The sequence below is a fragment of the Fusarium graminearum genome, chromosome 4 (genome assembly GCF_000240135.3).
Source record: "Fusarium graminearum PH-1 chromosome 4, whole genome shotgun sequence".
NCBI lineage: Eukaryota > Fungi > Ascomycota > Sordariomycetes > Hypocreales > Nectriaceae > Fusarium > Fusarium graminearum.
This window is the reverse complement of record NC_026477.1, coordinates 1,429,071-1,456,035: the sequence shown is the minus strand read 5'-3', so window position 1 is coordinate 1,456,035 and position 26,965 is coordinate 1,429,071. Positions and strand designations below refer to the sequence as shown.

Here is a 26,965-nt window from a genome sequence, read left to right as displayed (position 1 = left end):
CCAACTGACGAAACAGTCACGACCCCAGACTAATCAGAACACCATCTCCAAGGGTCCCAGCTGGATCCCCAGTCTCTAACTTCAATCCTCCACCAACCGCGACAATTCACCAAACTTTACTATCCAAAAGCGCAACATCGCACAGCCATGCCACCTTCGTCATCAAACACAGCCGCTGCGTCGCGAAGTGCGAGTAAACGACTTATCAAAGAACTGGAGACATGGAGCAGAGAACAGAAGGAAGAGAAGGGCATTGAGCGCCTCGGACCCGTCAACGAAGGCGATTTGATGGAGTGGGAAGCTGTCATCAATGGACGGGGCATTGGACAAGGTTACGATGGTTTGTCTCCCTCTTCTGCCTCTGAGTTTCGCATTCACTAATAATCCCCCAAGAAGGACGTTGGCTTGTCAACATCTCCATCCCATCGACGTACCCTCTCGCGCCGCCAAAGATGACCTTTGTTACACCTATCGTGCACCCCAACATTGCGCTGCAGAATGGCGAGATCTGCCTCGATCTTCTCAAGGACGCCTGGACTCCGGCTTATAGCGTTCTTGAATGTGTGCGCGCCGTGCGCATGCTACTTGGATGCCCCGAGACGGATAGCCCTCTGAATGTTGACGTTGCGGCGCTACTGCGCTCGGGTGATGTATTGGGCACGCGAAAGCTCGTCGAGCTTTGGTGTCAAGACTCGGATTCGAGATACGAGGGACCATGATATATCATTCAGGCCATATTTGATACGGGATATGTAAGAGATGGTGGTAGTTTGGGATCATGCTATGGAGTTATTGGGTTTAATATCGATGGTCTTTTACGAGTTGTCGATCGGAATGGGATGCGCAGGTTCTCTAACACGCAAGTAGCGATAGCGAACAATTTTCAGAAGTACATAACAAACCGAGCAACGTCTTTTTGAAGCCTTCAACTTCAGCAATTGACTTCAGAGATGGAGAATCATCGTAACAGTATAACAAAATACATCCGTGGATGCGCACCTATTCCGTGGTCCCTCCTTCATGCTCAAGCTTTCTCAAGAGAGCACCTGTAAACCACCTAATTCAATATGCCTATCCCTGCCTCGACGGCTTGGCTTCCTTGTACCTGCTCGCATTCCTCAAGCGAGGTGCAATGCTTCCCCTTCGCCTCCTTGTTTTGAAAAAGAAATTGTTCAAAGGATGCACTACTAAAACGCCGTGACCCATACCCGCCCAAATTGAATCATGAATTGCCCCTAAAGACAGCTACAGTAAAGTAGCCATTCTGTTCGCCTTCTTCCAATACGCCATAGCCCTTTTCAACACGAAGAATAGTGATGAGTGGGGATGGATAAGGTATTGAACTAAGTTGCCGATGCAAAGTTGATACGGCACGTCTACTCGTTGTAATGGTAGATCTAGAGAATCGTTAGTGAAAATTTCATGATGACAAGTAGAAAGTTACTGACCTTGTAGTTGGGAAGACCCCATGGTTGCCAGCCCAATCGCTTCGCCATCTTGGCGAATCCCTCGGTCTCGATGAGATGGTAAAATGAGAATGGAGGGAACATGGCACCATCACGATGAACGTCGGCCTTAACTAGGAGGGCAGTGCCCCCAACGCCATCAAGTGGTAAGATCATGTTGCGATCGCCGCCCTCGGTCGCCAGGTATGCCATGAGCATTCTATATGTAGGCATTTCGGCGTAGCCCTCGAGGAGAATGTCGTCAGGACCCATCTTGGCAGCAAGAGCCTGGGCTGTCTCACTGTCTTGCCAGCTGTTGAAGTCGTACGGGCGCTCAGCCATTTGTTTGTGCTCCTCGTCGTAGTATCGCTGGAAGCAGTTGGGGACAATGAGCGGCTTGTCAAAGAAAGCGAGATCCTGGATCAGCGTCGGCGGTGTCTCGATAATATCGGCATCCAGCCACAGAACCCAGGAGGTATCCGGACCGAGAGTAGTAAATAGCAGAGAATTGCGAGCCTTGGACATGACTGCACGGCGGGCCTTTTGGTTCTTAAGCTTGTGACGCTCGCTTTCGTCCTGAGATATGATGGCAGGCTCAAAATCTTGTCGCAGAATAATGATGCTCTTGAACCTGTCGGCTTCGCGGCCATGCTTCTGCGTCTTATGAATAAACTCCTGCAATTCGGCGGTGGCTTGGTTGCCCTCCTTGGTCTTGGGCAGGATGAAACCCAGGGTGATAAGTTCATGAGGATAGTTCAGTCGCAAAAGATTCTCCCAGTAGCCAGGATAGAATCGAGACATAGGAGTCAGAATAAGGACATTTTCGCGGTTCTCGATGGGCGTGGTGGTAGTAGTGACATTGTTAAGGTTGTAATGCACAACGGGTGGTGGCTTGAGAGGCACGCCAGATCGGGATTTTGACTTTCGGTACGGTGAAGTCGGCGGCGACAAATGATGCTCTGCGGTTACAGATTCGAACCGTCTAGTGGTGACGGATTTGCCGGAAGGCGAGACGAGGAAGACGATGATGAAGATGCACAGGATCGCTCCGAGCGCAAGGGTGATAGGATTCGTCTTCTTGAGACGAACAGCCCCCATGGGACGTGCCATGAGTGCTGTGTTGCCGCGCCTACGAGGCGATAGAGGAGGGTTCGGTTGTGTAGAAACGTGCGACAGCACGGGCTATCGCATATAGGTCGAGGGCATCAAGTGAGAAAGTTCGAGGCTGGTTGAGGATGCGCCGCAGAGGGAGAGAGATTGTAGGAAGAAGTATCAGGGGTTTCTGGTTCGTCGGTGGCAGATTAAAGGTCCGATTATAGCCTCCGGTGGGCGCAGAAGAGGAATATAAGAAACGAAAGAAACGGTCGTGAAAAACGATCACACCGTGAGATGGGAAGGAATACGAAAGATGGATGGGCTTCTGGCCTGCCAGTACGAAGGGATAATTAAGACACGACGACTGATTGAGGGTTCAATCCAATTGGAGTATCCCATAACAGGTCTAGCGGCGAATCGGGTGGTCCGCTAGGGGGTTTGCAACAGCTGGGACTTCTATAATTATCTTTGTACAGGCATTTTCCGTATAATCATACTAATCTTGCTGGAAGATAGATAAGGTTATTTATGTTCTCTTATGACTAGACGGATCACCTGTACCGATACCAATTCATGGTTATCTAGGGTGTTTTTAGAGCGATCATGGGGTTTTAAAAAGATACCAGTTGAAGAAAGTGTTTCTCGAACTTAAGGCTTGTTTCAGGAGTTTAAGATTCTACAGAATGGCGCAGTGACACTCAAATGGATAGGATACAATATGGCTGATGGTAAATATGGTTTGTTTATACCATGCTTGAATTATGGTTATGGCTTAAACAATTGTATAAAATACAATAGATCAAGCCTAACCCTAGGTCCTTGTAAAGTGTCGGTCTCTTGTATCCTTGAAAGTTAGTACGTACCAAGTCTTTATTGTTCCCCAAGTCATGGCAATCCCCACAATTCTACAACGCCCAGATGTGGCTGCGCCCATGACATCTGCTCCCCCAAAGCATTGATCCATCACAACCTCTCTTTCCTTTTCAACCTGAACCTTTTCAGTATTTCTCTGTCGCAAACTCTGCAAATCTTTGTCAAAATATCAACAATAATGGCTGATAAGATGGACCGCGGTCTTGATGAGATCATTGCTGATACTGTAAGTTCTCACTTTCTCACATGGCTCCTATTATTTTATGCCATCTATGCACGCGCTCTCTTCTCGTCTCAATGATCCAAGCTGACCGTTTTTCCTCCTTTACAGCGCTCCAATCGACCTCGCAACAACCGTGGCCAAGGTCGCCGACGTGAACCGCGTAACGATTTCCCTCGCGATGGTGTTAGAAAGGTTCGTACATGCTCCATTCCCGTCATCATGAGGCTTTGTTGACATGGGCGGTGCAGGTGGACTTCCCTCGCTCTCCAATGATGCCTACTCGACCTGTACAACCCTCCTCGCAACTTATCATTTCGATGCTCGGAGCTCTTGTCGATTGAACGGCTTTCCAATCTGAAAACCCCTTGCTGACCAGAGCGTCCTTCCCCTTTGCAGTCTGTTCGCGACGATTCACGAAACATCGACAGGTTAGTTATGACCAGCCCATTTGACTGCACACCGTTGCTAATCATATGCAGTGAATGGGTCCACGACCGATTCGAAGAGAATAGTAATACTTGACGCTTCCCCTGAACCACGACACCCTTTTGACCATCGTCTAGACAACCGCCGGGCACCTGCTCCTCGCCGCCGCCGCGAGTCACCGGAACAGTGAGCATTTCCCGTATTCAAACAGAAACACATCTAACCTTGTCCAAATAGAGATTCCAAGGGCACAAAGATCCGCGTCGATAACATCCATTACGACCTCACCGACGATGATCTTTCTGTACGTCACACATATACAACAATCATTCTGCAGCCACTCATAAAATTATAGGAGCTCTTCCAAAGAATTGGGCCCATCAGCCGCCTCCAGCTACGATATGATCGCGCTGGACGATCTGAGGGCACTGCCTACGTGACCTACGAACGGAACGAAGACGCCAAGGCAGCGATCCTAGAATTCGATCGTGCAAATGCCAACGGTGGGTTCATTCATAAACACCTTATTTATGTGGCCAAACTGACGAAATGTAGGCCAGCCTATTTATTTGACTCTTCTGCCCAGCCGAAACCCATTCGATACTGCCGTTATGCCCGGCCGTTCACTTGCAGAGCGCATTTCCAGCCCAGGAGACAGAAGATCGCATTCGCCCCACCGCCAACGTGATGATGATGATGCTGCCCGCAGAGGAATTGACCGATATGTTCCTGGCCAAGGCTCTCGTCGAAGCCCAATGCCTCGAGGCCGTGGTCAGGGTCAAGGCCAAGGTCGGGGCCAGGGTGGTCGCCGTCCTGGTGCTCGGCGTGATGGCAGAGAAGGAGGTAGAGAGGGAGGCAGAGATCAGGAGGGTGGCCGAGGTGGCCGAGGCAACCGTCCTTCCAAGAAGACACAAGAGGAACTCGACGCTGAGATGGCCGATTACTTTGGCGGAGACAGCGCGCCCGCAGAGGCCGCTAACCAGCAAGATGCACCTCCTGCTCAAGCACCTGCAGCTGCGCAGCCTCAAGTACACGCTGCCGCCGACGACATCGACATGATTGAGTAACCGTGTTGTCATTGTCTCGACACTATTATCTCACCATGCTCGCAACTATGTACACCAGTGGAATGTTTAGCGCATTCTGCCAAAATCCCAACCTTTGGGTTGACCTCCTTGTTAATAATCGAAATGTCATTTTATGGTTAGATTGAGTTGTTCAACCTGAATAGAAAACTTGATCAGCCACCCTGTGTGCTGCGCCGATTCCATGCGTACGATAATGATCCCTGGAGTTGTTAGGTCAACGAGCTTGGGCAAAGGCATCATACGACATACCCCTGAGAAACCTAGATTTCGGCCTGTCACAAGGCCGTTGAACGACATGTCGACATTAATACTCATGTTGAAACTGACACTGTTCCGGTTGATGGGTGCTCGCTGCGGCCCATTTGTGTTGTGGCCGTGCATCGTCGTCTGCTCACTATAACTTCTTGTACCACGGGTCATGCCACCATTGTTCTGGGTTGTTATCCAACGTGTAGTTTCGCTTCGAGTTTGTGTAATTGTGAACGGAGAACTTGGAGTGCTTTTAACGCCTCGGTCTGTTGATCTCCTTGCTAGTTGTCGAGGCGGTAGGTCTTCCACACTCCCGTCTGAGTCTGAGTCGTAGTCGGAGGAGTCTTCCTCTGACGAAGTCTCTTCATCTGATGATAGATATACGCTCTCGGCATCGTCGGTATCGTTATCCTCTGATGATTCGACCTGTTTTTGCTTTTGCTTTTGTTTTGGTGTGAATGTCTTTACTGGGACTGTCGTGTCGGCTTCTTCAATCTCATCTGGTTGTCGTGGTGTTGAGGTTGATGCGGGTTGTGATTCTTTCTTGTTCTTCTTTGCTTGTGATGATTTGGGGGTTTTGAAAGAGGATTGATTTGTCTTTTTTGATGAAGTTGCTGATGTATCTGGGGGAGCCATAATAGGTTATGATAGTCTTATAGTTAAGTTTATGAGAAACGGTTGATGGAGTTTTGTTCAGATAGTTTAGTCTGATAATGAAGAAGTTGAATTATGGTTTAACTATCATACGGCAAGTCACAGTTCATAACATACTGTCAAAGGTTCGTCATCATGTGCTATCTTGTGAAAGGCGAATCGGGTTATGAATGGTTCCCGAGATATCAGAAACAGGGTTGGATCCTTGAAGAGTGACGTCGCTCTCACAGCCAACAACACTATTGTCGTGTAAGCCTCGGCTTGACTGTAAGCGGTTGACTATCATATCATTTCATTTTCTAGAGGCCAATACTGAACTATAAACATATTCATCGTATACCGGTCTTTCTTAATGGTGTTTAAGAGCTCTATCTATTTCGGATATAGCTACCGAGTAATTGAGCTCCTTGTACAGCTTAGACTATTGATCGGGTGGCGACCGTTGGATAAAACGGCGGGGATATCCACTTATCAGTTAACATATCATTCGTGTAAGTAAAGTACTCACATAGTGATACTCAAATCGCAATTCGGTCAAACATAGTATTCTCTTCTGAAATGATAACTCCCATTCATTCTCTTTAATACCATACTTTCCTATACTCTCGTAAGAGCTGTGCAATTTCGAAACGTGATTCGACCTCTGCAAATTTCGCCGCCTGCTGGCATCGTTCCTCCAAACCATCGTCCTGGTCGTTCTCAAGCAGCAGATAAATCATATCCAACCTCCCGTGTTCTACAGCTCCCTGAAGCGCCGTTTGTCCTTCCACCAAAGCAGCTGGAGCGTTGATCAAGGCCCCGTTTTCAAGAAGGAAGATGGCTATCTTCAAGTGCCCCTACATTGCTGCAAACTGAAGTGCTGTTGCACCATAGTGCAAGGCTGGCTGGGCATTTATATTTACACCCTGTACAACAAGGCTTTGAACCAGCTCAAGGTTACCACCATAACAAGCTGCCTGAAGGGTGGTTTTTCCTCCCTTCCAAAAGGCATGTGCGTAGATATCAGCCCCTGCATTTAAAAGTATAGTGATAAGCTCCTTGTAGTTGGCATTTATAGCATACTGAAGAGCCGTCATGGGGTAATTTTCTGTCGGAATTGCATTGACATCAGCGCCAGCATCGAGTAACAAGGAAACTACCGGCGCAAGAGCATCCCATCTAATAGTGATGCCGTTTTCGCATGTTTCTGCAATAACTCGGGCCAGAATCCCCGCGTTGGATTCTGCTTTCACTTGAAAACCATGGTTAATAAGCGATTTGAACGTTGAAAAAGGGGGCCATGAAAGAGGGGGCCATCGATAATTCTTAAAGATGTACTCGAAAGCATCCATTCCTGTTTCTGGATCTTTAGTATTTGGGTTGGCCCCGCGTTTAAGTAGTATCTCTGCGGCTCCATATTTCCATGATTCCAGGGCTAACAACAGGGCAGTCTTGTGTTCATCATTTGCACCGTTAGCTATGAGAAGATCGACTAAGCCGAGTTTGCCATTATAATGGTCTCTAGAGCATCGAATAGCTTTTAAAATGGGCGGTTCGGGTGTTTCATTCCTCCTCTTGTCATCGGTTTCTTCCCAGAAGGGCACAAAAGGTAGAGATGGTTTATTGACATCAACACCAGAGATTATCAAGCATTGTGCTACAGCCCGGTTACCATGAGCAATTGCTATGCAGAGAGGCGTCGCATCGCCGGGAAGAGGTTTATCCAGATCAAGCCCCAAAGCCGTGAACTTGTCCATTAACAAAGTGAAGCATTTGGCATACTGTTCCCAAGTTCCAAGTGGCTCGCTAATAGATTTGCTCAGGATGCGGCAGGCCCTCCCGTCGGCACTGGGGTTAATGCTGGGCATGAGTAGGGAATATAACATTGTGCTATATCCGCGGTCAGCAGCAACCTCCATGGCATCAATAACGTGTTTCTCAAAGAGACCTGTGCTTTTATCGACACACAAACTGAGAATCATGTTGACGAGTTGGGTATTTCGAGATTTCGTGGCTGTTTCGAGGTATTGGCTCCAACTATCGGCCTTACCAACTGCAAATAGGCCTGCCTTTGAGAAGTGGTCACGCAAGAAATTGACCAATTCCATAGAGCCAGACCTAAAAGCTGCTTGCAAGATAAGAGTTGGGTTGTTGCAAGTTGCGCCTTTTCGCAGTAACAGCTTGACCATGTCGATGTCTCCGGTTCCAGCAGCAGCTTCAATGGAACTCTTTCCATTCTCCTGACCCGGGGAGGCATCTACGTCAGCTCCCCATTCCAGGAGTAGCTTGACTGTTTTCATTTTGTTTTCGTCGTTCTTTGCTGAGCCGCATACACACTGCAACGCAGTCGACTGCATGATATTTCGAGTATCAACGCCTGCCCCTGCTTCGAGCAACACCTTCACCATCCCGTACTCTTCTCCCTCACACGCGATCTGAAGAGCAGTTAAAGCAAAGTCGTACTTATGGTGTCTCATTTGACTGTCGCTCAGAAAGCCCAGACTAACTGTGCCATCAGGATTTGCGCCTGCCTGCAACAGTTGTCGAGCAATATCGAGATTCTCACTCCTAACAGCTAGCTGAAGTGGAGTTACTATTAGAAAGAAATCACAACTTCCCAAGTCAAATGTCTCTGGATTGGCCAATATGATCACTTCCATGGTCTCAGCTAGGCAAAACAAATCTGGATCTGCTCCAAATTCGATCAACAAATTGACCATTGCAGAGTTCCCATATTCAACTGCCACGTGTAATAAAGACATGCGCTCTGGGTCGAAAAGGTTTGGATCGGTTCCAGCTTGAAGCAGACTCTGTACTCGGGAATTATCTCCAGCTTCAACAGCTAGGAATATTGGCGGTGGGAGGACAATGCTCTCATCGTAATTGGAGTTTTGTGATATTTCAATCAAAGCCTTGGCGAGTGACTCGTTATCGTAGGACTCTATTTGCCACGGACTACAAAGCCGCAGTGACGGAAAGGATGCCAATGGATGCGCGCCGTGTTCAAGGAGCAGTTGGACAGTGGCACTGTCCTCATGTAGGACTGTCCTCATGTAGGACTGTCCTCTGAAACCGGAGTGCCTTCCGCAAAGGTGTCTGAAAAGAATAAACGCTATTCGGATTGGCGCCTTTTCGTAGCAGATAGCTGACGAGCTGGAAGCCCTCTTCTCCAGGAACATCGAGAGCAGCGGACAGTAGAGCTACTAAGAACAGCTTCATTGTCGGCCCTTGGACAGAGAGCGCTTGTTGTATGTCATGCAAGAACCCACAAGAAATGGCCAGCTTCAAAAAGTCGGCCAGTACGTTTACACGCAAGTGATTGTTACTCGAGAGAAATTCCAGGGAAAGAAAGAGTCGAGACCAGGGCCCGGAAATTGGAATATGTTGGTTTTGTAGTTCTGTGTGGTGACTGTGGCTGAATGGTATTTGTTGCTCAAGTAAAGTCAACACATCAGGAAGTGTTGCATCAGAGTCAATGTCCGATGCGCCACTATCCCCAATTGAACTCAAGAGCGATGTTGCAAGGCTTTTTATAGTGACTTGGCTCTGATAGAACTGCGAAGAAGATACAATGGAACGTCGAATGGGTTCAACGGTTCCATTCAATGTTGCGTATACTCCATCTCGAAGCACTAATCGCAGTCAGGAACGAAGCGCTACACAGACATAAAAGGACTTACAAGGACTAGTAAATCGAGCTTGAAGATTGAGCCACGGTATGGCGAAGTATGTAATGTTTCTATTGGCTGTCGGGGGTGTACGAGCAGAAACCGTTTCGAGGAGTGTGGACGAACGACTTCCGGCTTCATGAATATCAGCCGTGGGTCTCTGGCATATATGATTAATGCGTTTGACTTACGTAGGTTATTTGGGGCGTATCTCCTTATTTCCTTTTTCCTCTTTTTATCTGGTATGATCTTACCAAGTATCGTGAGTTCAGTGAGTTTTCCTTCAGCTTTGCGCTTCAGGGACAATGCACTCGCTTGCTCCCATTCTTCCTTTTTGATGTTCTTACGGAGCTTCCAGTTGACTGTGACCTTGCGAATATATTGTTTCTCTCTGTACATGGCGTTAGTCTCTGTTCATTAGATCGTACGGTGAACATACGTAGCGTGGAACTGATGGTTTTCACTTATGAGCCTTTCGATCTCTTTGATAGTTTTGTTCTGTTCGAGATACAAGGATTTGATTATGTCCTTATGAGCTTCCCATTGGTCATCTGGGATCCTGGGAGCTCTGGACATATCGTGGTCTGGTAAAAAGAGATGGTAATCAAGGAATGTCTGGGTTTTGATGTTAATCACAGGGAAAAACTGAGGAGGAAGCCCTTATTTTATGTCCCCTTGGGTGACACAGAATGTCAGGCTCTCTCGAGTCAAGTCATCAGTAGTATTATGTTCTTGTCCAGAATTCGCATTGTCTCAGATGTCAAGATTCGGGGCAGCGGTTATTTATTGGCTGTCAATATGCAGAAGCAACTGGCAACCCAGTCCAAGGCTGTGGAATTATTGGATATGACCAGAATTCTCTTTCAGTACCCCTGTAATGGAGGCTTTGAAGCAAGCCACAAACACGGATGACGAAACAGATTGGGTCAGCTGCTGGCGGTGAAATCAACAATTGCAAAGCCAGAAGCCGCATTCATGCACGATTTCTCATCGAGTCCTTCCCCTGATTTTCTTGCGCCTCGATCTTGACTAGAACGGCAAGGTCGTATGTCGATCAGAAACATTCATCTGCATAGCCAGTACTCTGTACAAAAACAGGTATGAACAACCTGGAGGATACCTTGTGGAAGAAACATATTGACTGACTTCCATGGTCAAGTCCTTGAGGAGATCTATTCGGACTCATCTTAAATAAAATAAGTTCAAACAGGCAGTCTGTATTATAGATTAGCTGGATGTTAGTCGTTTAGATACTACGTGTGTGTAATGAGTTATGTTCAAAAGTCTACATTGCTACTTGGATGTTCCTTTTCTGCATAAGCCACTTGTGACGGTACCCTGAGGGAATGGGTTTCTTGTCAGTATGTCGCCAAACTGCTGTGTCCAGAATTCTCTTTGGCACATCTCTTCAGGTGTCTGACCATAATTCTTCCTGGCCTCTTCGTGTGTTGAACAGAATTCGCAAAGTCGACGGCTATAACAAACGCCCACCCTCAAAATGACGTTCTATTCAGACATTTCTCCTTCACTTCTATTCTTCTATCTTCTAGTTGCATCATTACATCCATAAAGTCTTTATACCCATTAGTTACCTATCACCAATGACCTTATCTCAGGAAGCTATCATTGCCATAGTTGGCGTTGTTGTTGCCAGTCTTCTTTCTACTGTTGGTTTCATCTTCAGGCATATTCAAGGCAAAAGAAGAATAAGAAAACCGGGGGCAAATCGAACAACAAGTATGATACCATAATTTGACTAAATTTTCTTGTTTACTGACAGTCTCATGCAAGCGTCTCATATCTGCGATCAACATATTCCCTTACAGCGTCGACGGTTGACAAACAACACCTCGTTTGTCATTCCCATGCCCATGCCGGACGAACCCCCCCCCGAGTCTATATTAGGTCTCCAGAATGGGACCCTAGCTAGTATCCGATACTCTTTCACTAAAAGTCTCTATGCAGCGGAAACTGGAGATCACGGGTCAGAGATTCTGAACAGTTGCAAAGGATATGGGAAGAAGTTGGTGCTAGTGACAGACAGTTGAAGCTTTTCGGGACAATTTATACATTAGCAACATTTATAGAAACTGTTCAAGATGTTCTTTCGAGTTCATTATTATCATGTCCTTTAATACGCATTTTGATGTTATTGTTGTCGGATCATGGTATCCGATAAGATAAGTACAATCAACTAGTCACTTACACGGGCGGCTTATCCTACCCTGTTCCCCCACCATCCATCCATGCATCTCCATCAAGTAAATATCTCAAACATACTTATAGCCTGCCAATACTTACATTCGCATCTATAATCATGTCAAACACAGTTGATTCTAAGCCAAAGATTGGACTATTGTCCATTGGCGACATGGGTGTTGGCGTTGCAAAGCTGCTGATCGCCCATGGTTTCCTCATTGCGACTAACATCTCTGGTCGAAGGTAATGAACCGTCTTATTTCACCCCGCTCACCAAGACAATAAATTGATAATTCCCTTAGCCAAGATACGATCGAACGGGCTCGAGATGCCCAAGTTGAACTCCTCGAGTCTGATACTGAGCTGGTACAGCAAAGCTCCGTTATACTCTCAATCGTTCCACCCAAGGACGCTGAAGCTACAGCCGCTCGTATTGTAAAAGCAGTAAAGGATTCGGGAAGCGAGAAAGAGCTTTACCTGGTCGACCTTAATGCAGTTGCGCCTTCAACAATCAAATCCATCGCAGCGTCTGTCAAACAGGAAAATGTGCCCATACGATTTGTCGATGGAAGCATACTAGGAGGGCCCCCAAAACTGACAGCATCATCCGATGCCGAAGCAAAGTCATCTAGTAGCACCGAATTTTCCAACTGGTACCGTCCTAGCATCCCAATCTCGGGACCGGATTCGTTGACTTCACTGCCTCATGGCGAGAGACTTATTTCCGTGCTTAACATGAAGTATATCTCCCCCGATATCGGCGCAGCAAGCGGACTCAAGATGTGTTTCGCTTCCTTGACCAAAGGATTCACTGCTATTGCGACTCAGTCTTTCACAACGGCACATAATCTTGGAGTCTTGGACGCCCTCAAGGAGGCGCTTGGCACGCTCTACCCGTCTGCCCTTGCCACTGCTGAAAATGGCGTGCCTGGTATGCCACCCAAAGCATATCGCTGGGTTCGAGAGATGGAGGAAATCGCTCTCACCTTTAACGAAGAAGCAGGTTGGGACAAGGGCATGTTCGAAGGTGCTGCGAGTGTCTATAGAGATATTGCGGAAGATGAGGTACTTGGGCAGGAAAAGGTTGGTAAGAGAAAGCGCGGAACCACCGTGGATGATGTGGCAGCAGCAGCAGCTGAGGGTCTGCAGAAGAAGAAGAAGAAGAAATCACAGCAGTAGCAACAATAGGTTGCTCTCAGAACACATATCTATATCTTTTAGACATTAGAAAGGGGGTAGATATACATCTCTATAGTACAATTTACATAAAACCATCAACTCCAAGCTGGCTTACACCTCATGTCTAGATGCTGATGTAAATTCGAGAGTTAGGAACATTGAGCTTCCAATCATTGTTGAAGCCAGGAGTCGTCACTGCAGCAGCGTCAGAGGAAGTGACGAAGACACCATCATTCGAAAGAGCGCCGAAGTGATCTTCCAGTAGCCGAGCCTCGGACTGAGATGACTCTGAAGCAGTCTCGGACTCTACCTTGCTGGCTGTTCCGAAGACCACGCCCATCTCTTTGGCCCGAGGTGACTCAGTGGCCAAGGTCTCCGTAGACGCAAAGAATTGAATTTTGGAGCCCACAGGAACAAAGTTACCTCCATCCATAGCTTGAATAAACCTTTGCATCTCTTCTTCTTCCGACAGGGAAAAGTGAGTGCGCTGAGGGTCGAGTGAAAGTAAACCCTTCTTTGCGCCCCAGCCACCACCGCCGCTCACTGTACACTGTTAGTATGTAGATCAAAAGGAAGGCGTGCCACGAAGGTCTCGTACAAATTTGATATAGGCGGCCACCCTGCTTGTATAGGGTGACCAGGTGACCAGATGTGGAAGCGACGAGGTCCGCGATGTTTTCACCATCTCTGAACGTTGCTTCAGGATCGGGATCAACAGAACTTGAGTTATCGCCTGACTGAGAAAAGGTTGGAGGGGTGATGATTGCCCAGATTCCCATAGGTGACTGAACCAGGCCCGACTTTCGCACATGCAACTCGTCGACAGCTGGCTCAAGTTCATTTGAAGCAGGGACGGATTCATTCTCAACGCTAACCCGTCGCACGATGTTTCCAAAGCTCTCAGTCACCACGCGAGGATGGGTCAGGGGTACGAGAGGTGCCCAGATGCCAAGGTCGTTGATCGAAGGAAGCTGCTTTTTGAGAGGAAGTGATATTTGCTGTGAGTACTTTTCATTCTTCTCAACTAGTTTAGTTGAGCTTTGTGATAGATCATAACGCCTAGTGATGAGTGTTGAAGTTTTGTGATTCAGAAACGTTGTGTTGGTGAGAGGAATGGTGATGTGAGGGTTGCCAAGATCCATCGTTAGAGCTGCCACTTTATCAGCATCCTCTCGGACCTTTGGGAGCTCTGGAGTCCAGAGGCCGGGAAGAATCGAGTCGAGTTTTCCACGAAGGATAGACAACCCCTGGATGGGCTTGTTGCTCGGTACTGGAGGAGCGACATGATCGACAACAGCACCCAAGACATGAAACTGTTCTGGTTTTTCAGATCCTGAAAGTAGATCAACAAACTCTGCCATGAAGCCATCCTTCTCGAGCCATTGCGCATACTGTGGAGTAGCTAGGATGACTGCAGCATCATGACGACTAGGGTTGATGATTTTGATTTGAGATTTGACAGTTTGTAGTAATTCCGAGAGATCCTTTGAAATGTTAATGATTTTCAGTAACAATTTTTCAGGGTGCTGACCTTTGTATTGGGACTTAGATCGACAGTAAAGTAGTCTGATTCTTTACTTGTCGAGTAGTTCCTTCGAGCTATATGAGAAAAGCTATTGAGTATACAGCTCCTAGGAGCCCTCAATGCCAGCCGGTGGGCCATTGGGATAGTGGCTAGCAAGTTGGGATTGAAAATTAAGCCACTAAGTACGCGTATCTAGAGTATTTCGTCCGAATGGTAGAAAAACGCAATTTATTAAAAGCGACGCCTGGAACGTGATTGCAAAGTCTGGGATGTCATCACTCAACTCCAAGACATGTCCAAATGTGGCTGAGCGCCACAATAATTTCAAGGGTCTCAAGACATGGAGGTCCGGTATCGTTCTGTCAGACCGGGAATGTCTCGATATAATTCGAGGAATATAGTGACTGTCTCACCGGGAAGAGAATTTTTGAGACACCAAATGTCAGCAGTGAATCAGAGAACATTGAAGAAGCTTAAAAGTGCTGAAGCAATTCTGTGGACGTATAGCAAGAAATATAGATATTTTTGATAGGTTACATTTGTGCCTTATTTTGTCAGGCTACGCCACATCCTGCCCCTCCATCAACTAAAAGTTATCCCCCGCCATAGAAGCGTGACTCAACTTGATCTTGAGTCACCCTCTACCTCTACTTATTAATTCAACGTGCAGGTCATTGCTTGAAGCCCCCAAGAAACGGGCTTCATTCAGTCATCTCCGGCACAACGTTTAGACTCGCGGTTCGAGCACTCCGGGTGCGATCTTTTTCCCCAGGACGACCCTTTACAACCACGCGAGCAATCATGGCGACCAACAGCGGCAGAGGAAACCCCAGTATGTACTCTCATTACCCCTCGGTCGCATGACCAATTTCAATTGCATACTTAAAGAGCTAACCATTGTACTCCATAGTCGGCGCCAGTGAGGGCATTCAGGACGCTACCAGTACCCCTCCAGCCGTCCCCGCCCAGGAGAAGAAGGAGATCGCCCAATCTACTACCGAAACCCATGCTTCCGGTCAAGATGCCGGCGCTGCTGCTGCTACCGACGGCCCTCCCAAGGTGAAGACGGAGAAGGAGTGTATGTGCAACATTCCAAATGGATACCTACTCGACATGTCCCTAACTTGAAACCGCAGTGGAGAAGGAGCGAAAGAAGGCCGAGAAGCAGGCCAAGTTCGAAGCAAAGAAGCAAAAGGCTGCGGTCGCCGCCCCCAAGGCTCCTAAGGAGAAGAAGCCCAAGGAGAAGAAGGCTGAGGAGGAGCCCATTCCCGAATACGTCGAGGACACCCCCAAGGGTGAGAAGAAGCGAATCCGATCGTTCGATGACCCCCATTTCAAGGCATACGACCCTATTGCCGTCGAGTCCGCATGGTACGATTGGTGGGAGAAGGAGGGTTTCTTCAAACCCGAATTCAAGCCTGATGGAAATATCAAGGACGAAGGAAAGTTCGTCATTGTTCATCCTCCTCCCAACGTCACCGGTGCCCTTCACATGGGACACGCTCTTGGCGAGTCTCTCCAGGATCTTATGATCCGATGGAGCCGAATGCAGGGCAAGACCACCCTATGGGTTCCTGGCTGTGATCATGCCGGTATTTCTACTCAGAGCGTCGTCGAGAACATGCTTTGGAGAAGACATGGCCTAACCCGACGTGACCTTGGCCGTGAAAAGTTTGTCAACACTGTTTGGGAGTGGAAGGAGGACTACCACAAGCGCATCAATAATACTCTGTGCAAAATGGGAGGATCTTATGACTGGAGCCGAGAGGGTATGCAAAATCAGCCATGAAATATGTGAGAGATAGCGCCACTGACTTTGACCAGCTTTCACTATGGACAAGAACCTGTCCGCTGCCGTCACTGAGACTTGGGTCAGGCTCTACGAGGAGGGCACCATTTACCGAGCCAACCGACTTGTCAACTGGTGCACCAAGCTCAACACTACGCTTTCTAACCTTGAGGTCGTTAACAAGGAACTGACCGGCCGCACCCTGCTTGATGTCCCTGGATACGACAAGAAGGTCGAATTCGGTGTTATCGTCCACTTCAAGTACCCCGTTGAGGGATCTGATGAGCTCATTGAGGTCGCTACCACCCGTATTGAGACTATGCTGGGCGACACCGGTATCGCTGTTCACCCCAAGGACGATCGATATAAGCACCTCATCGGCAAGACTGCCGTCCACCCTTTCATCGAGGGCCGTAAGCTTCCTATCGTCGCCGACGAGTACGTCGACAGAGAGTTCGGTACCGGTGCTGTCAAGCTCACTCCCGCCCACGACCCCAACGATTTCACTCTCGGACAGAAGCACGGTCTTGAATTCATCAACATCTTGACCGATGATGGCTTGATGAACGAGAACGCCGGTGCCTACAAGGGTCAGAAACGATTCGACGTCCGTTACACCATCCAGGATGACCTCAAGGCCAAGGGTCTCTACGTCGACAAGAAGGACAACGCCATGAAGGTTCCTCTGTGCGATAAGTCCAAGGACATCATTGAGCCCATAATGAAGCCCCAATGGTGGGTCCGCATGAAGGAGCTCGCTGAGCCTGCCCTTGCTGCTGTCCGAAACGGCAGCATCAAGATCCGACCCGAGAGCGCTGAGAAGAGCTACTACCGATGGCTCGAGAACATCCAAGACTGGTGTATCAGTCGGCAGCTCTGGTGGGGTCACCGATCCCCTGTCTACTTTGCCAAGATTGAGGGTGGTGCTGAAGATATCCCTGAGGAGAAGCTTTGGTTCGCCGGCCGAACACGACAAGAGGCTGAGGAAAAAGCCAAGGCCGCCCTGCCTGGCAAAACTTACACTCTTGAGCAAGATGAAGACGTTCTCGACACATGGTTTTCTTCTGGTCTCTGGCCCTTTAGCACCCTGGGCTGGCCTAACCAGACACATGACCTTGAGAAGCTCTACTCTACAGAGGTCCTTGAGACAGGTTGGGATATTCTCTTCTTCTGGATTGCCAGAATGATCTTCTTCGGTATCAAGTTGACTGGCAAGATTCCTTTCAAGGAGGTCTACTGCCACAGTCTTGTCCGTGACTCTGAGGGTCGCAAGATGAGTAAGAGTCTGGGCAACGTCATTGATCCCCTCGACATTATTGCCGGTGTCGAGCTCCAAACTCTTCACGACAAGCTTACTCAGGGTAACCTGGACCCCAAAGAGGTTGCTAAGGCCACCAAGTACCAAAAGACTGCCTTCCCTGATGGCGTTCCCCAGTGTGGTGCCGACGCTATGCGTTTCACCATGATCAACGCTACCACTGGTGGCGGTGATATCAACCTAGATGTCAAGATTATCCACGGATACCGTAAGTTCTGTAACAAGATTTTCCAGGCTACCAAATACGTCTTGGGAAGTCTTCCTCAGGACTTCACTCCCTCCAAGTCAGGTATCGCCCGTGGCGAGACCCTTGCTGAGCGATGGATTCTTCACAAGATGAACAGCGCTGCCAAGGAGATCAACCGTGCTCTTGAGGACCGTGAGTTCTCCAAGTCGACATTGATCGTTTACAGATACTGGTACAACGAGCTGTGCGATGTCTACATCGAGAACTCTAAGGCTATTATCCGTGACGGTACCGAGAAGGAGCGTGAGTCTGCCATCCAGACTCTCTATACTGCTCTCGAGACCGCTCTTACCATGATCCATCCCTTCATGCCTTTCATTACTGAGGAGATGTGGCAGCGAATGCCCCGACGACCTGAAGACCAGACAAAGTCCATCGTCGTTGCCAAGTACCCCACATACAATGAGAAGCTTGATGACCCCGAGTCTGAGCGTGCTTACGAGCTTGTCCTCGGCTGCTCCAAGGCAGCTCGATCATTGATGGCTGAGTATGCCCTCAAGGATGAGGCTGAAGGTAAGCACAACAGCCCCCAAAGAAGAGAGAACCCCAATACTAATTCGTCTGCAGTCATTATCCAGGCCTACAACGACACCTCTCTCGCCACTGTCAAGGAGCAAGCCTCTTCTATCAAGAGTCTGAGTGGCAAGGGTATCAAGGGCGTCGAGATCCTTGGCTCCGATGCCAGCCGTCCCGCTGGATGTGTTGCCTACCCCGTCTCTACCGAGGCTTCCGTCTTCCTTCACGTCAAGGGCCGCGTTGATATCGATGCCGAGATTATCAAGGCTCAGAAGAAGCTCGACAAGGCCAAGAGCAGCATCCAGAAGCAGGAGAAGATCCTCAATGACCCTGGTTACCTCGAGAAGGTTTCCGATGCCATCCGAGAGACAGATGAGAAGAGGCTGTCCGATGCCAAGCAGGAGATGAACAGCTTCGAGGAGACAATCAAGCAGTTCGAGCAGCTGAAGCTGGAGTAAAAGCTGGATAAAGCAAAACCTTAGAGGATGTGTACTGGACCAGTATGCCTATCTGGAATGTAGAAAAGTAAAAGATGCGGAAATGACAATTTTATGATTAAGTTCACTCTACAGTATCCTATTCTTGACGTGAATTCACTCTTGCTCAATCCCAACTTGACGTGGTGTTGTAAAAGTTGCTATTATAATGACCTTAGTCTGGCTTTTTTATCTTGTCAAGTTGGACCAATATCACAAACGCCTTTTAGTGTTGCCAGTTTCCCTTCCCAGATCCTTCATCCTTGTCTTTCTTGGCGCCACGTACGGGCTTCGACTGAGCAGCCTCGTGTCTCCTCAACTCCTCGGGGACCTTTGAGATGGAGCTCTTGCTCAAGATCTGTTTGAGATCGTACATAGTTTCATGATCCTCAGGGCCCAGGAATGTGATAGCCACACCACTCTTTCCAGCACGACCTGTACGACCGATACGATGGGTGTAACTCTCAATGTTTGTGGCCATGTTGAAGTTGACGACCAGGGAAACGTCGGGCACATCGATACCACGACCGGCAAGATCGGTTGCGACGAGAACCTGTGTGTGACCAGCGCGGACAGAGCCGAGGGCAGCCTCTCGCTGTTCTTGGGTCTTTGAACCGTGCAGTGTGACGGCAGACCAGCCCATTTGTTTGATATCTCGAGCAACAGCGTCACAGTTGCGCTTGATGTTGACGAAGACAATGATAGGCGGCCCAAAGTTACCTGAAGACAGGATCTCCTGAAGTCTCTTCTTGCGGCGGTCTTCACCTGAAACAAACTCAACGCGCTGCTCAACTGTGTCGACGGCCTCGCCTGCATTACCAATGGTGACAATGGCTGGGCGACGGAGATACTTCTTTGCAATTCTCTCTACGAGAGGCGGCATGGTGGCCGTGTACATCATGGTCTGTCTGTAACGATCCCTACCGCCCAAGTAGCGCTGCATTATTTGAGCATTTTCAGCTTCATCTGTGTCTGGCTTCTCGTTGGTGACTGGTAGGGCATCGAGAATCTTGTTGACGGATTCTTCGAAACCGAGATCAATCATACGATCGGCTTCATCCATAATCACGTAGCAACATTGTGAGAGAACGAGAAGTCGGCGCTCAATACAATCAAGCAGACGACCTGGTGTAGCGACGACAATTTCGGCACCATCACGTAGGTTGTATGCTTGCTCTTCAATTTGATGACCACCAACAATGCTCACAACACGGAAACCAAGAGGTCCTGCGAATTTCCTGGCTTCGGTTTCAATCTGCTGGACCAGTTCTCGAGTGGGGGCCATGATGAGAGCATAAGGACCATCGTGCTTGTTGATCTCATCCAGGGGCGGTAGATCGGAGATGTAAACAAGTAGTGGTAGAAGGAACGCAGCCGTCTTTCCGGAACCAGTGACGGCTACACCGATAAGATCTCGAGCTTGCAGGGCGATAGGAATAGCAGCTCGTTGAATAGGCGAAGGGTCCTTGTATCCAACATCATCAACAATGTTGAGTAAGCGTTGTGGCAGATTCGACTCCTGCCAGCTGCGCATAGGGTTAGGGATCATACCGCCCTTGGTAGCAATGCCAAAGTCCTCTTTGAAAATACGCCAATCTCGTTCTCGCATGTCATCCAGGGACTTTTCAGACCAGTGCTTACCCAGTCCTCTTCGATCCGCTCGTTGCCTCGCCTTGTCGCGTGCTCGGAAAAAGTCCTCCATGATACCCTCTGCTCTCTCCTTTCCGTTTTCGGGGTCTCTTTGCGCAATCATTTTCGCTCGTTTGCGCGCTCGTTCCTCAGCCCCATCGTCGAATTCGCCGCCGATACCAGCAAATGATCCGTTATGGCTGACTGCAGTCTGCCGATCGTATAGGGGATCGTTGTCGCGAGAGGTATCTTCATCTGCATCCCATTCGAAATTGAACTTCTTTTCCGTTGTTCGCATGCGCTTCTTCTTTGCAGAGAAGTTGGATTGCTGATTCACTTGTGGGCCAAGGTATCGAGACCGTAGAAGAGTAGCTTCAATGTCTTCCGCCGACTGCTTGTCAGCTCCCACTCCTTGTTTGTCTCCTTTCCTATCTTTTCCTCGTACTCGCCCTCTTCCTTGGTCGCGATCGCGATCGCGTTCTCGATCATCTCGGCCGTCGTTCATGGATCTGGGACCTGTAGGCACGCGCCCCGATCCGTTGGATTCGTTAGGTCTTGATGATCCATTTGATCTCCATTTTTGTTCCTCTTCTTTTCGCTTCTGCTCCTCTTCAGAAGCTTTGCGCTTCTTGTCGTCCTCTTCTTTCTTTGCTTTCTCGGCTGCTAGTCGTTCTCGTTCGGCCTTGGGGATAAATCGAGGTTTCGCGGCAGCGGTATCAGCTGCTTTCTTTTTGCGCAATAGCTCTTCGATGTCGAGGGGCATTTTGATGCGAGTTGAGTGTAAAGAGGAAATTTGAGAATTACGAACCAAGCCTTATCCTTATTACTGATTTAGAGCGGTAAAGTTCCAGGTAACAATTTATTATGGTTTTGGTTATGAGTGCCTGCTTGAAGATGACGATTGATAGAAAGGCTACCTACCTAGGTCTATGTGGCTGTTGTGACGTGTGGCTGTGCATCGACTTGCTCTTCATTGGTCAGGCTTCATGAAACTTGACAACTTGGAGATGGAAAATTGGGATTCAAAAACAAAGGACTGTGTCTAGTATTGATTCTATCTGATCGAGTAGACTCGTTTATTCTGCATATAGTGACCAAGTGCATCTATATTTTGAGGGACAGTATGTTATATATGCATGCATGCATTATCTGTACATGTATGGATATGTGCACGTTAGTATTCACGTCTACGACATGAGCTGCCAGTTATATTCAAGGCAATTATGTGGTACTTTTAAGCAATCATGGCCTCTAATTGCATAAAATTTATCGAAAAACCAGGCAATAAACCCAGACATTTAGTATTAGAGTGATGACTGGTAATCAATGATGTTCAACAAGGCTGAGGTATAGATTTATGTATCCGACCAATCAAAGCACATGATTACCGTGACCCATAAAAAAATCAATACCATCCGACACCACACTACAGCCTTGAGGATTGAAGAGCTTCGTGATCTAACCTCCAGTTTCCGGGGTGCTCGAATTGACAGGCTTTCACCACAGCAAAACCCATCATGGCCTCAGCACCGCAATTAATCGGTCTCGCCAAGTCGTTGCCCGCTCCTCTGCAGCGGTTCTTCGCCCGATACCCCCCAGCCGCCATCCTCCCCGAAAACGCCCCCAAGACTCGATACCAGGAGGACAGACCGAACCCTTTCCGCTTCTACAAGCACCCCGTGACAGGAAAATGGCAGGACCCCGTATACTCAAATAGACGCCAGGCTGAGCTGGTCAAGATGGCTCGTGACAACGGTGTTGAGGATCTGCTGCCCGACACACGCAAGGCTACCGAGTACCAGTTGGCTCATCGGGTTGAGCATGGTTTGAGAGTCAAGGGTACTGGTGTGGGACAGAAGGTCAAGGGTCACATTCACGAACGACACATGATTGCAAAGTACGTCGGCGGTTTTGCCATGGCCTTGGTTACATACTGGCTATGTTCCGGGCTGGGAAATGGGACGGCAATGACTAACGGCATCACAGGATGGAGAAGAGGAGAAAGGCAATGCTGGATATGCCCAGTCTCATCAAGCGCTGGAAGAGGGTAAGTCACGGCCAACTCGAGCTATACGTCCCTTGTTTTGAGCTTGCATTGCTAACATCACTCGATAGGTGGGCAAATACGGATGGACCAAGTTCCCCAAATAAACAAGAAGACTACAGATGGAATGACTGCTTTCTTGCGCCCTGTACATTTACCCGTGTATTTTTATGTACAAGAAAATCTACAACGATCTTGTCAAAGACTTGCTACGCATCAATCGAGACTCAGCTTCCCATTGTGATATCAAACCATCTGTCCATCAAGTAACCCTGCCTTACGAGAGGTACTGTAAACCTAACTTTCAGCAAGATTGAACCCAGTCTCTACAGTCCTCAATTCAGATTTTCCAATGCTCATGATACTAACACAAATTCAATATCTTGAAGGCCCAATCTTATCACGTGATGCAAAGAAAAGAAGCCTTCAACTTCTCAGATAATCGGGCTCTGACAAGTCAAGTGCCTTTCCCAGAAAACGGAAACATATCATGACATCTTCTCAGTCTATATCCTCGTCGGCAGACACAGCCACGCACTACCAGGTTCTCAACATCACATCTGCTCTACTCGACACCCAACATGACTCTACGCCCCTCATAAAGCGCGCCTATCATCGGGCCCTCCTCCGCAACCACCCAGACAAAGTCGCAAACTCAGATCCATCATCAGTTTTCTTTACTGTTGATCAAATCACCACAGCACTTAATGTTCTTTCCAGTCCTTCTGCCCGCGTCGCCTACGACGCCGCACTACGAGTGTCTCGCCCGACTGGGGCGGCGGGCCGGGATGGCTCCTTTCAGACAGGCGTAGAAAATGTCGATCTGGATGACTTGGCTTTCGATGAGGACCAGGAGTGCTGGTACCGTCCTTGTCGCTGCGGAAACGAGCACAGCTACGAGTTTCGTGAGGCTGACTTGGAGGAAGTGAGTGAAGAGGGGGAGCTCGTGGTTGGCTGCCTTGATTGCAGCTTGTGGCTGCGGGTTCACTTTGCCGTACTGGATGAAAATGAAGACGATGTACAACCTTCAAGTACTACTTCTAAAGACAAAATTTAACCCACCAAACTCTCCCAAGAATACAAGAGGGTTGAGAGCTTAACTGGAACCGGTCCACGGTGTCAACTGGTTGGTATAACGGCCAAGTCAACTCAGTTTTAGCATGATGGACAACTACAAAGGGGTGCCTCATACCCCTAACTGACCGTTCGACCCATGTCGAAATTTACAAAGCACACGCAAACTTCAAGTCATCACTAATCATGTATCGTCGTGTATTGAAAGTAATTTTGGTATTTTTATTGTCCAGACGGCCAACGCATTAACAGTCTGGAAGCAGAGCGTAAAATTACTCTCTTCCAGACTCCTTGCTAGCCCGTTGGTGTAAAGTCAGCCCCTCCTTGGCGCTTGTCTGTATACCGAAACGATGCCGAAGCTCTTGATCAAAAACGAGTTCTTCCGTCCACTCCGTAGACACCAGTCCGCCCGACAACTGCATAGATAAAACACACTCGACAATCCCTTACTCAGCCTTGGGCTCCTCAGCCGCGGCAGGGGCAGCAGGGGCGTCCTCAGCGGTGGCAGCAGCAGGGGCATCCTCCTTGGGAGCCTCAGCCTGACCAGCAGCGGAGGTCTCGGCCTCGGAAGAGGTCCAGAGAGTCTGTTACAGTGTTAGTCGCCATCGTAACTTTAGGACACAAGGTTGTTGTAAAACTTACGAGGTTGTCTCGGAGCAGTTGCATGATCAGTGTAGAGTCCTTGTAGCTCTCCTCGCTCAGAGTGTCAAGCTCTGTGATTTTTAGGTTAGCAAGCTGTGAATCAACGATAAGTAGTTCTCAAGACGTACCAGCGATGGCATCATCGAAGGCCTGCTTAGCCAGGTGGCAAGCCTGGTCAGGAGCGTTGAGGATCTCGTAGTAGAAAACGGAGAAGTTGAGGGCGAGACCAAGGCGGATGGGGTGGGTGGGAGGAAGCTCGGTCTGAGCAACCTCAGTAGCAGCCTTGTAGGCCTCGAGGGACTTGTCGGCAGAGTCCTTGCGACGGTCGCCAATGGCGAACTCGGCGAGGTAACGGTGGTAGTCACCCTTCCTGCAGAACTGGTTAATAACGGTTTACGAATGGATACCAGCCGGTTTGCACCTACATCTTGTGGTAGAAAACCTTGGACTCGCCAGACTTGGCAGAGGGGATCAGGTGCTGGTCAAGGACCTCGAGGATATCTTCGCAGATCTTGGCAAGCTCGGCCTCAATCTTCTGTCGGTACTCCTTGATGAGGGTAACCTGGCTAGAGTTGCCCTTTGACTCCTCCTTCTGCTCGATGGAGGTGACTATGCGCCAGGAGGCACGGCGGGCGCCGATGACGTTCTTGTAGGCAACAGAGAGAAGGTTTCGCTCCTCGACGGTGAGATCTCGGTCCTCACCGGCGACAATCTTCATGTTCTCAACCATCTCTGCGATAGGCGCGCGCCCTTTGTTAGCGCGTGAAAAATAGATGAGATCGATTCCGAAAACATACCCTCATATCGCTCGGCCTGCTCAGCGAGCTTGGCAAGGTAGACAGCATCTTCGTGACCCATTTTGGCGGTGTTTGGCGACTGTAGTTCAAAGGTGGGTTAGTAAAAGGGGTGATCAAGCTTGTCAGACGAAATAAAATATGAAGGCGGTATGTGCAGAGGTGGGCGCAAATGGACGTGTGAAAAGAATCGAGGAATCGCAAATTCGTATGGACGTTGCTCAAAGACAATGGTGGAATGATGAGTGAAGCTGCGAAGTGGGCGAGGGGCGATAAGTCGATGGATCGTCTTAAGCGATAAACAGGGAGAGCAGTTGCGCGCCTAGTGCGTGGCTAGAGCGGGCGGCGGCGACGATTCGGTGAGGCTCCCCGCTCTTGGGCTGTCAGTGGCGGAGGGGTTTCTCAGACGACGGCCTCCTGAATACGGATGACAGCAACAGCGACGAGCAACGCAGCAGTGATGGTTGAGATGCTCTTCGATTTTGGTATCCGGTATCGTCGATAATAGAAGCAGGGCGTCTTTGTCTTATTCGTGGTGTTTAAGGCGGTCGAAGACGGTTCAAGGGGGAATAACGGGTGCGTGTCCGTTTCGTTTTTGAGGGGGGGTAATGACGACAGAGGGGAAAGGACACAACAAAACAATCGAACAACACAAAGGACAAGATGATCGTGATGAACAGGATTCTCTTGATGGAAAGAAACGCCCCAATGTGATATGAAAACAGAAAGGACGAAGCGGTGCATACTACGTACCTGAAGTCGTGCGGTTTAGATTTCAAGGGTTGTTAAGGAAAGGGGAAATAACGAAATTCAGCTGAGAAGAAGCTTTCAGTTGAAGGAAAAATAGTTGGTGAACGGTGAACAGAATGGAAGGCCAAGAGTAGAGTAGAGTAAAGTAGAGAGATGAAAAAAAGAAGTGGCTTTGGTTTTGCGGGACGAACTGGACAGCGAGGAGCTGGTAGGATTGACGGGAACGGGGGGAGTGTTGTTGGGGATGAGACTTGGCTGGGCTGGGCTGGTAGGCTGGACCAGGCATGGGCATGGGCGCATGGTCATCTTTTGGGTGACGGAAGCTCCTAGAGATGATATTGGATCAGCCTGGGAAGGGGCACCTTTGCTGGTCACTGCCAGTTGACATGCCGTGCCAGTGCCAGCATTGCCAGTGCCAGCGAGCGTCAGGAAACCCCACCTCAGACTCACTCCCCCCTACCTACTCCCCGCTTCCACCCCACTGGGCTGTGAGGCGGCCAGCCTGCGAGTGTGACGATGATGAGCTGTGCCCTGGAACTCCAGTGGGTTAATCATCTCTAATTCATGCTTCATGCCCAATCAGTGCATCTTTGGTTCATCATTCATTCTACGTTGCCTAACAGAACGAGCTTCTTATTAAGGTCTCTCACGTGGATGGATGGCGGTAGATCTGGTGTCTTATTGCTAGGCCCGGTACCTTGCCGATGAGTTGCCTTACCAACATCGTCATTGCCTCATGCTCTGGTCGTAGAGCCCTTGCAGGATCTCCAAGTTGAATTAGTACTTGGATCATGGTCCTGGTTTTAATTAAAGGTTTCAAAAGCACTGCGATGAGTCCCAGCTGGATCAGACAAGAATCAACTATAGTCGAGACAAGAAGCCGTTTGCTTCAGGTGCTTGTGGAAAGATGAAGACAAGCCAATAACGGCTGAGCCATAGTTAGCCGGTTTGATTAGAGGTAGGTTTACTTCACGGGTAAGGTTCTTCCCAAGCGTGCTCAGGTAGAAAGAGGGGTCCAAAAAGTGTCAAATGTCATCATCCTCATCATGCGACCAACCTCCTTTGTCCTGTCACGCTATCTTG

The 26,965-nt window shown here is 48.8% G+C and overlaps 13 protein-coding genes across 13 annotated transcripts; 6 read left to right on the top strand and 7 right to left on the bottom strand.

Annotated features, from left to right (window-relative positions):
- Window positions 1–37: 37 nt before the first annotated feature.
- On the top strand, window positions 38–941 carry FGSG_06857 (uncharacterized protein). Its single transcript, XM_011328210.1, has 2 exons — window positions 38–340; window positions 394–941. The coding sequence occupies exons 1-2, from the start codon at window positions 148–150 to the stop codon at window positions 717–719; spliced, it is 519 nt and encodes a 172-aa protein (XP_011326512.1). The 5' UTR covers window positions 38–147; the 3' UTR covers window positions 720–941.
- Window positions 942–1,376: 435 nt separating this feature from the next.
- Window positions 1,377–2,555, bottom strand: FGSG_06856 (MNN9 protein; the record flags this gene model as incomplete). The annotated part of the gene is made up of 2 exons (XM_011328209.1): window positions 1,377–1,397; window positions 1,449–2,555. 2 exons carry the CDS (start codon window positions 2,553–2,555, stop codon window positions 1,377–1,379), a joined length of 1,128 nt encoding a protein of 375 aa, XP_011326511.1.
- A 1,036-nt stretch (window positions 2,556–3,591) lies between these two features.
- FGSG_06855 (uncharacterized protein) lies at window positions 3,592–5,362 on the top strand (the record flags this gene model as incomplete). Its single annotated transcript, XM_011328208.1, has 9 exons — window positions 3,592–3,639; window positions 3,745–3,828; window positions 3,885–3,923; window positions 4,033–4,064; window positions 4,116–4,147; window positions 4,200–4,248; window positions 4,300–4,366; window positions 4,418–4,565; window positions 4,618–5,362. 9 exons carry the CDS (start codon window positions 3,592–3,594, stop codon window positions 5,127–5,129), a joined length of 1,011 nt encoding a protein of 336 aa, XP_011326510.1. The 3' UTR covers window positions 5,130–5,362.
- Window positions 5,303–6,068, bottom strand: FGSG_12999 (uncharacterized protein; the record flags this gene model as incomplete). The annotated part of the gene is made up of 2 exons (XM_011328207.1): window positions 5,400–6,068; window positions 5,303–5,350 (listed from the first exon to the last, which is right to left on the bottom strand). Exons 1-2 carry the CDS (start codon window positions 6,033–6,035, stop codon window positions 5,303–5,305), a joined length of 684 nt encoding a protein of 227 aa, XP_011326509.1. The 5' UTR covers window positions 6,036–6,068.
- An 821-nt stretch (window positions 6,069–6,889) lies between these two features.
- On the bottom strand, window positions 6,890–9,251 carry FGSG_12998 (uncharacterized protein; the record flags this gene model as incomplete). The annotated part of the gene is made up of 4 exons (XM_011328206.1): window positions 6,890–7,284; window positions 7,705–8,467; window positions 8,540–8,625; window positions 9,077–9,251. The coding sequence occupies 4 exons, from the start codon at window positions 9,249–9,251 to the stop codon at window positions 6,890–6,892; spliced, it is 1,419 nt and encodes a 472-aa protein (XP_011326508.1).
- A 413-nt stretch (window positions 9,252–9,664) lies between these two features.
- Window positions 9,665–10,276, bottom strand: FGSG_06853 (uncharacterized protein; the record flags this gene model as incomplete). Its single annotated transcript, XM_011328205.1, has 4 exons — window positions 9,665–9,688; window positions 9,892–9,914; window positions 9,955–10,091; window positions 10,140–10,276. 4 exons carry the CDS (start codon window positions 10,274–10,276, stop codon window positions 9,665–9,667), a joined length of 321 nt encoding a protein of 106 aa, XP_011326507.1.
- Window positions 10,277–12,017: 1,741 nt separating this feature from the next.
- Window positions 12,018–13,078, top strand: FGSG_06852 (uncharacterized protein; the record flags this gene model as incomplete). The annotated part of the gene is made up of 2 exons (XM_011328204.1): window positions 12,018–12,142; window positions 12,202–13,078. The coding sequence occupies 2 exons, from the start codon at window positions 12,018–12,020 to the stop codon at window positions 13,076–13,078; spliced, it is 1,002 nt and encodes a 333-aa protein (XP_011326506.1).
- Window positions 13,079–13,202: 124 nt separating this feature from the next.
- FGSG_06851 (uncharacterized protein) lies at window positions 13,203–14,741 on the bottom strand (the record flags this gene model as incomplete). Its single annotated transcript, XM_011328203.1, has 3 exons — window positions 13,203–13,621; window positions 13,677–14,562; window positions 14,610–14,741. The coding sequence occupies 3 exons, from the start codon at window positions 14,739–14,741 to the stop codon at window positions 13,203–13,205; spliced, it is 1,437 nt and encodes a 478-aa protein (XP_011326505.1).
- Window positions 14,742–15,404: 663 nt separating this feature from the next.
- Window positions 15,405–18,931, top strand: FGSG_06850 (valyl-tRNA synthetase; the record flags this gene model as incomplete). The annotated part of the gene is made up of 5 exons (XM_011328202.1): window positions 15,405–15,435; window positions 15,514–15,681; window positions 15,740–16,372; window positions 16,428–18,470; window positions 18,525–18,931. 5 exons carry the CDS (start codon window positions 15,405–15,407, stop codon window positions 18,929–18,931), a joined length of 3,282 nt encoding a protein of 1,093 aa, XP_011326504.1.
- Window positions 18,932–19,175: 244 nt separating this feature from the next.
- Window positions 19,176–21,341, bottom strand: FGSG_06849 (pre-mRNA-splicing ATP-dependent RNA helicase PRP28; the record flags this gene model as incomplete). The annotated part of the gene is made up of 1 exon (XM_011328201.1): window positions 19,176–21,341. One exon carries the CDS (start codon window positions 21,339–21,341, stop codon window positions 19,176–19,178), a length of 2,166 nt encoding a protein of 721 aa, XP_011326503.1.
- A 689-nt stretch (window positions 21,342–22,030) lies between these two features.
- Window positions 22,031–22,838, top strand: FGSG_12997 (uncharacterized protein). Its single transcript, XM_011328200.1, has 3 exons — window positions 22,031–22,475; window positions 22,565–22,625; window positions 22,694–22,838. Exons 1-3 carry the CDS (start codon window positions 22,096–22,098, stop codon window positions 22,727–22,729), a joined length of 477 nt encoding a protein of 158 aa, XP_011326502.1. The 5' UTR covers window positions 22,031–22,095; the 3' UTR covers window positions 22,730–22,838.
- Window positions 22,839–23,092: 254 nt separating this feature from the next.
- On the bottom strand, window positions 23,093–26,159 carry FGSG_06847 (uncharacterized protein). Its single transcript, XM_011328198.1, has 6 exons — window positions 25,886–26,159; window positions 25,136–25,214; window positions 24,764–25,070; window positions 24,467–24,708; window positions 24,339–24,409; window positions 23,093–24,280 (listed from the first exon to the last, which is right to left on the bottom strand). Exons 2-6 carry the CDS (start codon window positions 25,194–25,196, stop codon window positions 24,143–24,145), a joined length of 819 nt encoding a protein of 272 aa, XP_011326500.1. The 5' UTR covers window positions 25,197–25,214; window positions 25,886–26,159; the 3' UTR covers window positions 23,093–24,142.
- Window positions 23,113–23,679, top strand: FGSG_12996 (diphthamide biosynthesis protein 4; the record flags this gene model as incomplete). The annotated part of the gene is made up of 1 exon (XM_011328199.1): window positions 23,113–23,679. The coding sequence occupies one exon, from the start codon at window positions 23,113–23,115 to the stop codon at window positions 23,677–23,679; it is 567 nt and encodes a 188-aa protein (XP_011326501.1).
- Window positions 26,160–26,965: the final 806 nt, after the last annotated feature.

Bases quoted from the DNA above. Each gene is read 5' to 3' on its own strand.
- FGSG_06857 (XM_011328210.1), top strand. From the start codon at position 148: ATGCCACCTTCGTCATCAAACACAGCCGCTGCGTCGCGAAGTGCGAGT. The intron at 341-393 runs GTTTGTCTCCCT...TAATCCCCCAAG, and splicing joins CATTGGACAAGGTTACGATG to AAGGACGTTGGCTTGTCAAC.
- FGSG_12997 (XM_011328200.1), top strand. From the start codon at position 22,096: ATGGCCTCAGCACCGCAATTAATCGGTCTCGCCAAGTCGTTGCCCGCT. The intron at 22,476-22,564 runs GTACGTCGGCGG...ACGGCATCACAG, and splicing joins GAACGACACATGATTGCAAA to GATGGAGAAGAGGAGAAAGG. The intron at 22,626-22,693 runs GTAAGTCACGGC...ATCACTCGATAG, and splicing joins TCATCAAGCGCTGGAAGAGG to GTGGGCAAATACGGATGGAC.
- FGSG_06847 (XM_011328198.1), bottom strand. From the start codon at position 25,196: ATGGGTCACGAAGATGCTGTCTACCTTGCCAAGCTCGCTGAGCAGGCC. The intron at 25,071-25,135 runs GTATGTTTTCGG...CGCCTATCGCAG, and splicing joins GCAGGCCGAGCGATATGAGG to AGATGGTTGAGAACATGAAG. The intron at 24,410-24,466 runs GTACGTCTTGAG...TAAAAATCACAG, and splicing joins CTTCGATGATGCCATCGCTG to AGCTTGACACTCTGAGCGAG.